Below are 15,461 nucleotides of genomic sequence, written 5' to 3'. Positions count from 1 at the left end.
TTTGGTTACAATTTACATGGAATAAGATATTCCTTCGTGTTCAGCCAAGTCTGTTCAAGGCAGCATATGGTTGGGTATGTCTTTTTTTAATTCACTGAGCCACTCTATGCTCTTTGATTGGGGAGTTTAATCCATTTACACTTGAAGTAATTATTAACAGTATGTACAGATTTATTACTGACATTTTGCTACTTATTTTCTATTTGTTCTGCAGGCTTTTGTTCCTTACTCTATCGCTATCTTCATTCGTTATTTGATTGTGGGTTTTTTTTTTTTCTAACGGTTTGGTTTGATTTCTCTTTAGCATTTGTGTATTTACAATAGGTTTGCCCTTGTGGTTACAATTGTCCACTTTAATTTGGTAACAACTTAAATTCAATGGCCTACAAAACTCTACACTTTTACCTACCACTACACTGTGTTTTTGAAGTCAGAGTTTACTACTTTTCATACAGTGAATCCATCATCAATTTTTTGTCATTATACTTACTCTTAATACCTTTTTGTCTTTTTTTTAAAATTATTATTATACTTCAAGTTTTAGGGTACATGTGCACAATGTGCAGATTTGTTACATATGTATCCATGTGCCATGTTGGTGTGCTGTACCCATTAACTTATCATTTAGCATTAAGTATATCTCCTAATGCTGTCCCTACCCCCTCCCCCCACCCCACAACAGTCCCTGGAGTGTGATGTTACCCTTCCTGTGTCCATGTGTTCTCATTGTTCAATTCCCACCTATGAGTCAGAACATGCGGTGTTTGGTTTTTTGTCCTTGCGATAGTTTACTGAGAATGATGGTTTCCAGTTTCATCCATGTCCCTACGAAGGACATGAACTCATCATTTTTTATGGCTGCATAGTATTCCATGGTATATATGTGCCACATTTTCTTAATCCAGTCTATCGTTGTTGGACATCTGGGTTGGTTCCAAGTCTTTGCTATTGTGAATAGTGCTGCAATAAACATACGTGTGCATGTGTCTTCATAGCAGCATGATTTATAGTCCCTTGGGTATATACCCAGTAATGGGATGGCTGGGTCAAATGGTATTTCTAGTTCTAGATCCCTGAGGAATTGCCACACTGACTTCCACAATGGTTGAGCTAGTTTACAGTCCCACCAACAGTGTAAAAGTGTTCGTATTTCTCCACATCCTCTTCAGCACCTGTTGATTCCTGACTTTTTAATGATCGCCATTCTAACTGGTGTGAGATGGTATCTCATTGTGGTTTTGATTTGCACTTCTCTGATGGCCAGTGATGATGAGCATTTTTTCATGTGTTTTTTAGCTGCATAAATGTCTTCTTTTGAGAAGTGTCTGTTCATGTCCTTCGCCCACTTTTTGATGGGGTTGTTTTTTTCTTGTAAATTTGTTTGAGTTCATTGTAGATTCTGGATATTAGCCCTTTGTCAGATGAGTAGGTTGCAAAAATTTTCTCCCATTTTGTAGGTTGCCTGTTCACTCTGCTGGTAGTTTCTTTTGCTGTGCAGAAGCTCTTTAGTTCCTTTTTGTCTTTTAAGTCCCCTCCCCCACCCTACCTTAGTAACAGGATGCTACTCTGTTTCCCAGGCTGCAGTGCAATGGTGCAATCCTAGCTCACTGCAGCCTCAAACTCCCAGGTTCAAGCGATCCTTCTGCGTCAGCCTCCCAGGTATCTGGGACTACAGGTGCCTACCACCATAACTGATAATTTTTTTGTTGTTCCTTATTTTTGTAGAGATGAGGTCTTGCTATGTTGTCCAGGCTGGTGTGAGACACCTGGCCTCATGTGATCCTCCCACCTCAGCCTCCTAAAGCACTGGGATTACAAGTGTGAGTCACCACACGCAGCCTTCTTTAAAGTTTTATATTGGGGTTACCAGTTATTTCTGTACCATCCTTACAGTATTATGTTATTCTATATTTGACTGTACATTTACCCCTGAGCTTTACATACTTTTCTTCATATGCTTTTACATTGATGTTTATCGTTTTTTCTATTCCATTTTAAGAACTCAGCATTTCTTCTCAGGCAAGCCTAGTGATGACAAACTCCCTCAATTTTCATGTGTCTGAGAAAGACTTTATCTCCTCTTCATTTTTAAGGATAGCTTTCCAGGGTATAGTAATCATGGCTGGCAGGGTTTTGTTTTTTTCTTTCAGTACTTTGAATATACCATCCCATTATCTCCTAGCCTGGAAGATTCATGTCGAGAAATTCACTAATCATTTCTGGGGCGGGGGGTGGCGGGGGGGCAGGTTTCCCTTGTATGAGATGAGTTGCCTTTCTCTTGCAGCTTTCAAAATTCTGTCTCTTGAGTTTTGACAATTTAATTATAATAAGTCTTGATGTAGACTTCTTTACCTGTTGTGGGGTTCTATGAGCTTGAGTCTGGATATCTGTTTTGCTCTCCATATTTAGGAAGTTTTGGGTTATTTCTTTAAAAAAAAAAAAAAAGGCTTTCTGCCTGCTTCTCTTCAATCCCTATAATGCATATATTCATTCAAAGATAGTGTCCCATAAATCCCAGAGGCTTCATTTTTTTCATTCTTTTCTCTCCTTTTACTGGGTAATTCCAAATGACCTGTTTTCAAGTTCTCTTGATTCTTTCTTCTGCTTCACTGAGTCTGCGGCTGAAGCTCTCTACTGCATTTTCTAGTTTCTTCAGTGTATTCTTCACCTCTAGAATTTGTTTGGTTCTTTCTCTTGGCTTCACTTTCTAGATGTTCTCATTTTGTTTTTAATGCTGTTTTCCTGATTTTGTTACATTATTTATCTGTGTTCTCTTACAGTTCACTGACCTTCAACAGTTATTTTGAATATTTTGTCAGGGACTTCACGGATCTTCATTTGTTTCGGTCGCTTGATGGATATTTATTGTGTTCTCTTGGTGGTGTCAAGTTTTCCTGATTTTTCATGTTCTTTGTATCCTTGCATTGCTGTCTGTGCACTTAAAGAAGCAGTCACCTTCTCCAGTCTTTATGGACTGGCTTCAGAAAGGATAGTCAATTGCTCAGATGGGAGCACTGACTTGGGGGGAATGCAGGAGCACATTGTTGCACTAAGCCTACTGGCACACAGAGTGCCAAAGTGCGGGGAAGTACAACAACTCTTGGTTTACATGTATGCATTGGTGTGGCAGCTCAGGGGGCTAGAGTTGGCAATATCAGTAACAGGGCAGTCCTCAGCTCTAAAAGCTACAGGGTGTAGGCAGTGGCTGCCAGCAGCACCTCTGTGTTAAGAAGTAAGCACCCCTGGTAGGTGGGAACCAAGGCAGGTGGTGGCAGAGGCCAGGTGGAGTTTGGTTGCCGGCATACATGTGGCAATGGGGCCATGGCCAGCTGTGGCCATGTGTGTGCATGGCTATTTGGCCCACTGCATATGGACATGGATTGACAACAACTGTGGGACAGGGCAGTAGCTTGCATTCCTCTAGCTGAAGGGGCTGGCTGCAGATACATAAACAGAAGTAAAAACCAGAGCCAAGGGCAAGGACCAGGGCTGGCCAGGGGCAAACACACTACCAACTGATAGTCTTAGGCTCCACATTGTCCTACCAGGTCATTCTACACTTTAGACAAACCTCCCCAAGGAAACCCTCCAATGAAAATGGCAAAAGACAAGTAGAACTTTAATAATCCATGCTAACCCTGCAAAATATCAATTTACTAGATAATTTGAAAATGACAGTTTTTTAATAGTTAACCTTCTTGGATTCAATAGATTAAAATGCCTTTATTTCCTAGCAAATCTAATTATTTTTATGGTTATTTTAGCTTTTCTCAGACCAGAAGTAGAGTTGAAAATAAGCGCACCAACTTCAGACTATCATAACTTCCTAAAAAATAAAAACTCACCCTTTCTAACAATTTCTGAAGCTTCAATGTTTTCTCTTCGCGTAACTTTTCCCTTAGCTGCTGTGCTTTCATTTGTTTTTCTTCATGTTTCTTCTTAGATTCTGCAATTGTTCTATTAATACAAACAAATGGACAAGAGACATGAAATGTTTACATGGTAAGGCCAGAAAAAGTGTTCTTTAGACTTCATACTTCTTAAAGTATACAAAACTAATTTTGGCCCAACATTTCAGGAAAGCTTTGTTACTTTTCAATGGATCTGAAACTGTCCTGAAGTAATGTGTCCAAAAATGCCATGTAGCAATTTTATTTAACAGTCAAGAGTGGCTGGTTTCCTTCCTGTGAACCATTTCAAATTAATTTCAAATGCCAGACCTTTTACGAGAGGGTGAAGAAAGTTTTTCATGCATGTGAATTCCATGCCCTGGAGGTCTAGCAGGTTCTTCTTCTACAATGTCCCCCCACGATGTATTTTGGCGCCAAGACTCACGAGCTGTTCAGAAAAAAATACTATTATTGTTTAACCACATAGGTCTATAAAACATTTGAGAACAAACTTTTGAACACTGTACTAATATGCATATACACAATACCTTCATAATCTGCAAGGACATCGTTCCAGTCCATGGACATACCACAGAAAGATACACTCCCACTGCCCATGCTGGCCTAAAATGTAATAAGGGAAGTTGAAAATCAAATCTTTGAACACAATAACAACTTTAGAAAATGAACTACACATTAAAATTTCCTACCTATTGTTAATATATTCTATTTAACCAACAGCTGAAAACTAGGAAAAAGGTACCTACCAGTACAATCAAAATAATTGCCAAGTTAAAATACCACAGCCTATTCATTTTAAGAGCCTAGAAGCCATTAACAGCAGAGACAAATGAAGTAAATTTAAGAAATATATTGGCCTTATCCTATTACTACATAAATGCTAACATATACAAAGCAAATACTGAAGAACTGAAGATTGTTTGGCATTAAAATTTAATAAACCAATATGTAAAACATTTAAAGTTATTTTATTCTTAACAAATTCCCATCATCAACATATATATCCTAAGCACTTAGTAACAGAAGGTAGTGTATCATTTGTTCATTTATTTATTTATTTATTTATTTGTTTGTTTGTTTGTTTGTTTTTGAGATGGAGTCTCACTCTGTTGCCCAGGCTGGAGTGCAGTGGCACGATCTCAGCTCACTGCAACCTCCGCCTCCCGGGTTCAAACTATTCTCCTGCCTCAGCCTCCCAAGTAGCTGGGACTACAGGCACCTGCCACCATGCCCAGCTAATTTTTGTATTTTTAGTAGAGATGGGGTTTCATCATATTGGCCAGGCTGGTCTTGAACTCCTGACCTTGTGATCCACCTGATTCGGCCTCCCAAAGTGCTAGGATTACAGGCATGAGCCACCACGCCCAGCCTACTTTTTGTTAATAGAATACAGAAGTAAAATACCTTAGCTTCATCTTCACTTTCCATAAATTATAATCGGAGTAATGTTGAGTTCTTACTTTATGTCAGACTCAATTTTTTAACTTTTTTTTAATAGAGATGGGGTTTTGCTATGTTGCCCAGGCTGGTCTTGAACTCCTATCCTCGAGCAATCCTACCGCCTTGGCCTCCCAAAGTGCTGAGATTACAGGCATGTGGCACCACAACTGGCCCAGACTCAATTTCTTGACTGGTAAAATAACAATAATAACTTCTAACTTGTCAACTGTATCATATATGAAAATACTTAGTAACGGCAAAGTGCTAGCAAAAGATTTGCTATTGTTTATTGTATAAGTCTAAATCACCCTGAGAATAATAGTTATGATTACTGAACATGATTTTTAAATAAATAATTTTAAATAGGACTAGATGGACTTCAAGTCTTTCTGGCCCAGATAATTTTGTTTCTAAATATAAATTTTGAATAGTTATGTTAAAAAATCTAAAAGCTCACAGAAAAATCACTGTCATTGTCAGTTTCAATGTTAATATCATTGTTTTCTTCAGCTTCAATTTCTCTAGTTAACTGTTCTTCTTCAGCAATAGCACTAGCAATGGCTTCTTCATTGGCCTTTTCTAGACGATCTGCTAGCTCTTCTTTTTTAGCAAGGACTTCTGCCATGGACTATAAAGTTAAAAACACATAAACAAAAAGAAAAATCATCACTTGACTGGAAAGTAATCATTTTTTATGTTCTAACATGAACTCAACAGTATACATAAAATTGTATTGATCTAGAATCATAAAAGCTGGGGTTCCATACAGGCTCATCCACTTACTAGCTGTGTGCCTTAGAAGCTTCTAAAAACCAAGAACCTACTTGGTATTCCATAAAATGGAACAATAATCAGTGACTTGCCTTATTTACCAGACTGCTATGTATGAGAAACTGTGAAGTCATATAAATAACAGGTATTATTAATGACAAAGTGTGAATTTCATTTGAGTGCCAAAATGAATATACTCATTAAATGTAAAACCAAAATAGTATACTATAATGGGAACATGGAAAGAATATATGCTATACTGGTGATGATGCTTTCTGAACATATATACACCTAACTTTAAAAAATGCATTGTAAATAATAAAAATATACATGAGATTCATTAATTAATAAATCCTCATGAGAAGCTGAAGATGTATACTAGAAACCCTAAATCAAACACTGAAATAACAAAACAAACGTGTGGTTAACAAGCCATCAAAGGTGATAAAATGAAATTATTAAAAAATTAAAAATGGAAGGAAGAACACAAGTCAGAGAAAACAAATAGTAAAATGGTGGATTTAAACAAACTATGTCAATAATTATATTACATGTAAATGTAACATGTAATAGGCAGAGATTATCAAATTATATAAAAATTAGACTGAGATATGTTTCCTAGAAGAAGAAAAACAGATTACAAGTAAAAGATCTATGCTAACTAAAAGAAAGCTAAAGTATTAACATCAGACACAGATTTCAGTGCAAAAAATAAAGAAGATCAATTTATAATAATAAAAGGGTCAATTCATCAAGACGACAAAACAATCCTAAATGTTTATAGACCTAACAGAACTTCAAAATATATAAGGCAAAAACCTATAGAAATGCAAAAAAATATAAACCTAATGAGAATGTAAAATGATGCAACCACTTTGGAAAGCAGTCCGACAGTTGCTCAAATGGTTAAACATAGAGTTCATATAACCCAACAATTCCACTCCTAGATATATATCCAGGAGAAATAAAAAATGTGCCCACACAAAAACTTTTATGCAAATACTTAAAGCAGTGCTATTCATAATAGCACAGTGGAAACAACCTAAATGTCCATCAACTGATGAATAAATAAAATGTGGTATATTCATTCATTCAGTGGACTATACTATTTGATCACAAAAAAGAACAAAGTACTGAGACAAACTAAGACATGAATGAACCTCTAAAATATGCTAAGAAGCCAGTCACAAATAACCATATATTGCATTTCATTTCTATGAAATGTCTAAAATAGGCAAAATTATATAGAGAGAAAGCAGTGCAGTGGCGGGTGTGGGTGGAGTGAAAGGGAGTAACTGCTAATGGGTGCTAGATTTTCTTTTTAGAGTGATGAAAGGGTTCTAAAGCTGATTATGGTGAATATACTAAAAAAAAAAAAACAGTAAACTTGAAACAGGTGGATTGTATTATATGTAAATTATTATCTCAATACAGTCGTTAGAAAAAAAATAGATCCACAGTTACAGTCAGTGATTTCAGTACCCCTCTCTCAACTGACAGAAAAAGTAAGCAAAAAACTGGTAAGGATATAGAAGACCTGAACAATACTATCAACAAAATTGATCTAGGTATTTTCTAAAAAAAAAAAAAAAAATATGTTCACATAAAGTTGTATATAAAAATGTTCGTGGCATCTTTATTCATTAAAAAAAAAAGACGTAATTCAAATGTCTCTAGGCAAGTGAATGAACAAACATTGTGTTACATGCATGTAACAGAATACTAGTAAAGTCAATGAACAGAATGAAATATTAATACACACAGCTACATGGATAAATCTCAAAATAAATATGTTGAGTGAAAGAAGTCAAGCAAAGCTTACACAATTCAATTTATATAAAACTATCATCACAGTGAACAGGCAACCTACAGAATGGAGAAAATTTTTGCAATCTACCCATCTGACAAAGGGTTAATATCCAGAATCTATAAAGAACTTAAACAAATTTACAAGAAAAAAAAACAAACAACCCAGCCGGGTGTGGTGGCTCACGCCTGTATCCCAGCACTTTGGGAGGCCGAGGCGGGTGGATCACAAGGTCAGGAGATCGAGACCATCCTGGCTAACACGGTGAAAACCCGTCTCTACTAAAAAATACAAACAATTAGCCAGGCATGGTGGCAAGCACCTGTAGTCCCAGCTACTCGGGAGGCTGAGGCAGGAGAATGGGGTGAATCTGGGAGGCGGACCTTGCAGCGAGCCAAGACTGCGCTACTGCACTCCAGCCTGGGCAACACAGTGAGACTGTCTCAAAAAAAAAAAAAAAGAGAAAAAAACAACCCCATCAAAAAGTGGGCAAAGGATATGAACAGACACTTCTCAAAAGAAGACATTTATGCAGCCAACAGACATATGAAAAAATTTTCATCATCACTGGTCATCAGAGAAATGCAAATCAAAACCACAATAAGATACCATCTCACACCAGTTAGAAGGGCGATCATTAAAAAGTCAGGAAACAACAGATGCTGGCGAGGACGTGGAGAAACAGGAATGCTTTTACACTGTTGGTGGGAGTGTAAATTAGTTCAACTATTGTGGAAGACAGTGTGGTGATACCTTAAGGATCTAGAACTAGAAATACCATTTGACCCAGCGATCCCATTACTGGGCATATATCCAAAGGATTACAAATCATTCTACGATAAAGACACATGCACATGTATGTTTATTGCAGCACTATTCACAATAGCAAAGACTTGGAACCAACCCAAATGTCCATCAATGATAGACTGGATTAAGAAAATGTGGCACATATATACCAGGGAATACTATGCAGCCATAAAAAAGGATGAGTTCATGTCCTTCGCAGGGACATGGATGAAGCTGGAAACCATCATTCTAAGCAAACTATCACAAGGACAGAAAACCAAACACCGCATGTTCTGACTCATAGGTGGGAGTTGAACAATGAGAACACATGGACACAGGGCGGGGAACATCACATACTTGGGCTGGTCAGGGGGTAGGGGGGTCAGGGAGGGATAGCATTAGGAAAAGTACCTAAAGTAAATGACGAGTTGATGGGTGCAGCAAACCAACATAGTACATGTATACCTATGTAACAAACCTGTACATTGTGCACATGTTCCCTAGAATTTAAAGCATAATTTAAAAAAAAAAAGAAAGAAAAGAAAAAACAGTTGTCTCATCACTACAGGAATTCTCTGTAACTCTACACTTGGAAACTAAACAATAAGGTGCTTATCACCTTATCACCCTTGGTTTGTCAAAACAAAAGTATACTTAGGACCTCTAAGAATACACTAATATCCACATTAAAGCAGGATTTATTTTCTTTCAAGTATGCAAATTTGACCCTCAAAATAACCAAAAGGTTTTATGACTCTGCAAGTTTATGTATGTGATGAAAATAAAAATGAGGTAAGAATTTTTAATTATTTCATGCTTATTTAAGTATGAGATAGTTTTCCTCTTTTAAAATTTTGAAATTTGATTCTCACAGAATCAAACTGAAAAATATACAATTTGATATACAACTACTAAAACAAAATAAATGACCAAATTCCACCCCATACAATAAACTCACTACTTATTTGACCATAATTATGTTCAACATTTAGAAATGTTCATTACTAAAAGACACAAGATGAAAATCAATTGTTCTACCTTATTAAAAGAATCTAAACATTTGGTTTTTGTATTACTATAACCTTTATTTTCCTTTTTACCCTTAAACAACCTATATCAAGTTTCATCTCTACTGTTATTATCCCTATAAAATGTATAATTTTACCTAATACCATGTGTTGTTAAGATCTGTCAGCATTAGGCATTAAATTTTAGAAGAAATTATAGTGCACGACAGCCTTTAAAAAATAAAATTTAAGTAATTTTTCACAGCTTTTTATATGTGCCTATTTCTTTGGAAAGTTAGTTTTTAAACAAAGTTAGCATGATTTATTCTGGATTATCCCCAGGTCAAGTATCTTAATACTAAAATGAGCAAAAGGAAGAGATGGGTAGAAATATGTTATCATCCAAAACCATAAATCTATAAATAATCACAAATCAATGCATTTTTAGAGATTCTGGAATAGGAATGGTAAATAAATTTCATCTTGTTTGTTTTTTTTTTTTTTTTTGAGACGGAGTCTCGCTCTATCGCCCAGGCTGGAGTGCAGTGGCGCAATCTCGGCTCACTGCAAGCTCCGCCTCCCGGGTTCACGCCATTCTCCTGCCTCAGCCTCTCCAAGTAGCTGGGACTACAGGCGCCCGCCACCACGCCCGGCTAATTTTTTGTATTTTTAGTAGAGACGGGGTTTCACCGTGGTCTCGATCTCCCGACCTCGTGATCCGCCCGCCTCGGCCTCCCAAAGTGCTGGGATTACAAGCGTGAGCCACCGCGCCCGGCCAATAAATTTCATCTTAAAGACCAACTCCAAGCAAATGATAGTGGCTGTCTAAAGTACTCCATTAAGAAAGTTTTTAAAACTAAGTCTAGCAGACACCATTTTCCATCTATCAGAATGCTAGACGTAGCATTGAAGACTTTATTATTACTAGTTTAGATTCTTAATTCTGGGCTAAGAGCATTTAATCAAATCGCATACAAACCAAATGATTCTGAACAAGTCACTTAACTCTCACAATCTCACTTTCTTCCTCTAAAAAACAAGAATCTTAACTATATCAAAAGTTTACCAAAAGAATAAAATGTTAAAATGAAATAACATATATAATAATGCTTTAAAAGTATAAATCATACAACTTATTATTATTGGGGTTTATGCCTCTTAAATATACTCGGAATTCTGATAAGTTGTTCTTACCAAGTTAGCAGCACTCACATTTGAAATATCTGAAGGGTCCATTTCATTTTCTATCCTTGCTTTCTCTGCTGGAAATTTTTCTTCATTTACTTGTAAAGGAGGTGTACCAGCTTGCAGCATAACTGAAACACACTCTGTATCAATGTGGACAGCAGATATTTCAGAAGTTCGAACATAATTGTCTTGAATACTGCCAGAATTCTTCACATCATCCAACGTACTCACTGTGAACTAACAAAACGTAGAGAATGAATCAGAGATAATTAAAAAATACCAACTATTCCACTTTAGAAGAAGAGATGATTTTGCTTAACCTATTAACTATGAAGAGGTACTTGACTGGATGACAGAAAATTTACTCATCTTTTTTGTATGTTTCAAGTGTAACAAAAGGACAGGGACCATTAAGCACAAATTTTATTTGCATGCCTACTATGTACTGGGCACTATCCAAAGTTTTCTAAGAAATTAAGCAATTTATACTGTAATTTTCTTGTAGTAGGCCAATTTGTGATGAGTATTTTATATCCTTCGCAAATGAAATCTAGTCACAAGTATGAGGCATTCATTCACTGCATTATACTCATACAACCAAAAGTATTCACATGGTCTTTTGCAAAGACTGTCTAATATCAAATGAGGACATTCAGCACTTTTGAAAAAATCCCGAAACCAATTTTTACAACAATATATTTGGAGGGCATTTTACACAAAAATATAAAACGTATTCTCTTCAGATAATATTAACATGATCTCAAAGTATCTTTGTTAAAAATTCATATGGTACATGATCCCAATTCTCAGATCTGAAAAAGCATGACCTAAGGGTGAAGACTGAAAGCATGTAGTGTCTCATTATGACATTCATACACTTTAGATTCAGATATCTTCCCCATTCCCCTTTAGGAATATTTAATAACAAACCAACAGAAATGTAAATACAATATAAAAAGCAAACACTGGCTTAGGCTAAATACATATCCATTTTTTAAAAACATTCTAATTTAGTAGAGTCAAGCCTTTATTTTTACTTTGGACAGAGAAGAGAAACAATAGTACTGTGTTTTCCAATGGTACTCTAAGTCAAAGAACTAAAATCTAAAATTATGAATTTAAAACTCCCATCACTTCTTAAATAAACATTAGATAAACGCTGCAGTGGCCATAAACCTCCCCCCAGTTTGATTAATTATTTATACAAATATCAAACTTGGCTAAGTCTCATAAACTACTTTAAAAATTCTACTATTGGTCAGAACTTAAAGTGTCCCAAAGTGTTGATTTTAGCATAAGCATTATTTAAATGATATAACATTGTTTATACTGCTATCAACATTATTTATATGTCAGTCACCATGGTTTATAATCTTCTTGGCAATATTTATATTAGCATTACTTATGTGTACACTACTCAATCCCACTTATTAAAAAACTCAGTATCATTTGTATAACAAAATCAAAGCTAAACTATGAAGTAAAGACATTAATATGCTAATTCCATCTTCAGAATGACAGTGGAGAAAACAAATATCATTAACTTGGCTGCCATCAGCAGTGAACTTTTATACTGAAAAATTTTAGCAATAGTTTACTTGTCGAAAAGTTCTATGTACAGATTATTCCTGAAATCTCAATAGCATATAGGTTTATTCACTACACACACTGCATAATTTTTATAGTAAGTTATATTTTTTAGCTGAACACAGCAAAAATGCTAGCTGTTTGTTAAGTATTATAAAAAGTAGTTTATTCACTAAGTATCTCTAATGTAGCTTACAACACTAAAGAGTTTCTTAAAGTTACATCCAACAAATGTATACCAATTACTTCCTATGCATTTAGGACTCTTCCATATTGTGAAAAATTAAAAAGCAACATAAAATACTGCCCAAAAGGAATCTGTAATCTCACACAGGCATAAAACCAATACACATTAAAGAGTTTATAGATCAGAAACAATGTTGAGTCATTCTCATCATAAAAGGAAGATAAGGAATTTGAGGGGCATTTCCAATTGAAAAAATCCTACAGGTAAAAAGAGAGAGAATTTTAAAAAGCAGATATTATTCTGGACCAAAAATACTACAACCATTTTACAACTGATCTATTTAGTTCCTGTAGTATGATATTAAAAAAAAGCTCCTATATTTTATTAGTCATTTTACATAAAATTACACCAACGGAACATGAACCTTTATATAAACAAATACCTAAAAGTATAAACTAGTTCATCAAATAAGTAAAATAAACATCAACTCAACTCACAGAAGAAATACTGGGAATATTAACTTTAAGGAATTATATTAAATATTATCAAATTACACTCAATTTTCAGTAAGTAGAATAAGTTCAAATTTTAACACTGCAAATGAGGCACAAAGACATCACCTTAACCAAGTACTCAAAGTTAATAACAAACCTAACCAAACTGATATCATATGCCTCTAGATGTGACACTAAGGACAATTACTTTATTCCTATCAAAAATGCATAAGCTAAATTGAATTATGGACAAAGGACAACGTACAAAAAAAACCCTACAATGTATTCTTCAAAACAATGTCATGAAAGACAAAGACAGGTTGAGGAACTATATCCAATGAAATACATTAAAGAAACATACCAAGCGAACTGAGTAATTCCACATTGGATCCTGGAGGAAATTCTATTTAAAAAAAAATTATTGGGAAAACTGAAAAACTTTAAATATAGACTATAAATTAAATAATACATAGATATCAAATTCTCTGAATTTTATAATTGTAATGTGGTTATATAAATAAATGTCTTTGTTCTTTGGAGATCCATGCTCTAGGATTTAAAGGTGAATGCTTATGATGTTTGCACATTACTCTCAAATGTTAAGCATTTAACATGTATGTGTAATATGTAACAAGAGAAAAGAAAAAATGTGGCAAGTATTAATTTGTGAATGTAGGTGAACAGTATGGGAGGAGTTCGTTGTTCTATTCTTGCCACTTTTCTATAGGTCTATAGACCTGAGAATTTTCACAGTAAGTTAAAAAATGAAGTACAAAACTAAGACATTCCAGTACACATGTACACATACACCTTTGAAAAAGACAGTAAAAGGATTTTCAGAATGTACTACCTGGGTTTTTTCGGCAAGAGGATGGTCACAAGAGTGTAATGAGTCTTTGGGATGAGATTCTACAGTATTAGAAGATCCATCTCCAACAAATTCACTTTTCTGTATGCTTTCATCAGGTAAAAGACATACATTTTCTTTATCACTGTCGTCCTTTGATCTTGCAGCTTCTGTTGCCAATGAAACTTTTGGCATCACTGCTGTTGATCGAGAACGAATAGGCCTTCCTCTCTGAACAGTCTCCCATCCTTCAGCATCTTTCCGTTCTATGCAATTAAAGTAAAAAACAAATCAAGATTTATTTAGATGATAAAAATATTTGGAAATTCATAGAATAGAAACATTTTCCAATTTAATTCCCAACAAATACAACTAATATACAAACATGAGAGTAAGTATTGTACAAAATGTATATTTGTATTTACATATTTAAATAAATGTATGTATAATTATTCCTACTTTACAAATGACAAAAATGAAATTCAGATTAAGGCTGACCTAGGGCCATATAGTCAGTGAGTAATAATAAATATTTAAATAGTGAATACTATGTGTGAGCACTGTTTTAAGTGCTTTATATATAATATCTCTTTTAATCTTCACAATAATCCTATAAGATCAGTATTATCATACCCATTTAAGCAATGAGGAAACTGAGACAAAGAGAAATTAAGTAATTTATCCCAGATCACGCACAGAGTAAAGGTAATGCCAAAATGCTAGTCTAGGTACATTGGTTCTGGTGTCCATCCTAATGGCTATATAAAAACTGTCTCTTCATCTTTCAGAATCCAAACATCTACCTCCAATGTCCAAGTTCTTTCCTCTATCCCAACACCAACAGCATACCTTGACTTAAATAAACTATTTTTAGGATAAAATTATAGGATATTAATTGATAGCACCCCAGACGATCTAGTCTAATATTTCACCACATATACATGGAAACTAAGGGCCTACGTTCAAAGCCACACACCAAAATAGCCTAAAAAAATCACAAAAAGTAGCCTAAAATAAATAAGAATCTTTCTCTCAAATATGACAATGTTGAGGTATTTATATGTATAGTGGTGCTTATAGCCCCAATTTTAAATTTTTATTGGCTAATTACAGTCTTTCAAAACTAATATAAAGAATTCCAGTTCTGGCCAAAATGAAGTAACCATTCCTTCATTTCAGGCCCTCCATCTTACAATTAAAAACCCTAGATAAAACACATCAAGCATAGGAAGACTCTGAGAGATAGACTACAGTAGACTTCCTTGGGATTTGGGGGACTTGAAAAGCAGCAAACTGGTGAGTTCCCTGGGTTTCCTTACTGCCTCCTATATATTCCAGACAGGATGCTGCAACAGTCTCCAAAAATATCAATAGGCAAAGACAAAGTAGGCATCAAGAAATGCCTCTTTTGCCAAGACAAAGCACAGAAAAAAGAG

At 35.1% G+C, this 15,461-nt stretch overlaps 1 protein-coding gene across 7 annotated transcripts in view; it reads right to left on the bottom strand.

Annotated features, from left to right (window-relative positions):
• SCAPER (S-phase cyclin A associated protein in the ER) overlaps nucleotides 1-15,461 on the bottom strand; it is a 591,234-nt gene that overhangs the window by 440,539 nt on the left and 135,234 nt on the right. For 3 of the 7 annotated variants that reach the window (XM_058428046.1, XM_058428043.1, XM_032176149.2), the window contains 6 exons: nucleotides 14,029-14,291; nucleotides 10,917-11,147; nucleotides 5,809-5,979; nucleotides 4,439-4,514; nucleotides 4,221-4,338; nucleotides 3,846-3,957 (listed from right to left, as the gene is read on the bottom strand). In XM_058428046.1, the coding sequence (XP_058284029.1) occupies nucleotides 3,846-3,957; nucleotides 4,221-4,338; nucleotides 4,439-4,514; nucleotides 5,809-5,979; nucleotides 10,917-11,147; nucleotides 14,029-14,291 (971 nt within the window). Of the gene's footprint in view, nucleotides 1-3,845; nucleotides 3,958-4,220; nucleotides 4,339-4,438; nucleotides 4,515-5,808; nucleotides 5,980-10,916; nucleotides 11,148-13,539; nucleotides 13,582-14,028; nucleotides 14,292-15,461 lie in introns of all 7 variants that reach the window. The other 4 variants (XM_058428044.1, XM_032176148.2, XM_032176150.2 and 1 more) reach the window with 2 other exon arrangements.

Source organism: Hylobates moloch, unplaced genomic scaffold (genome assembly GCF_009828535.3).
Source record: "Hylobates moloch isolate HMO894 unplaced genomic scaffold, HMol_V3 SCAFFOLD_14, whole genome shotgun sequence".
Lineage (NCBI taxonomy): Eukaryota > Metazoa > Chordata > Mammalia > Primates > Hylobatidae > Hylobates > Hylobates moloch.
The sequence above is the reverse complement of the archived record's forward strand: the minus strand, read 5'-3'. Positions and strand labels throughout refer to the sequence as shown.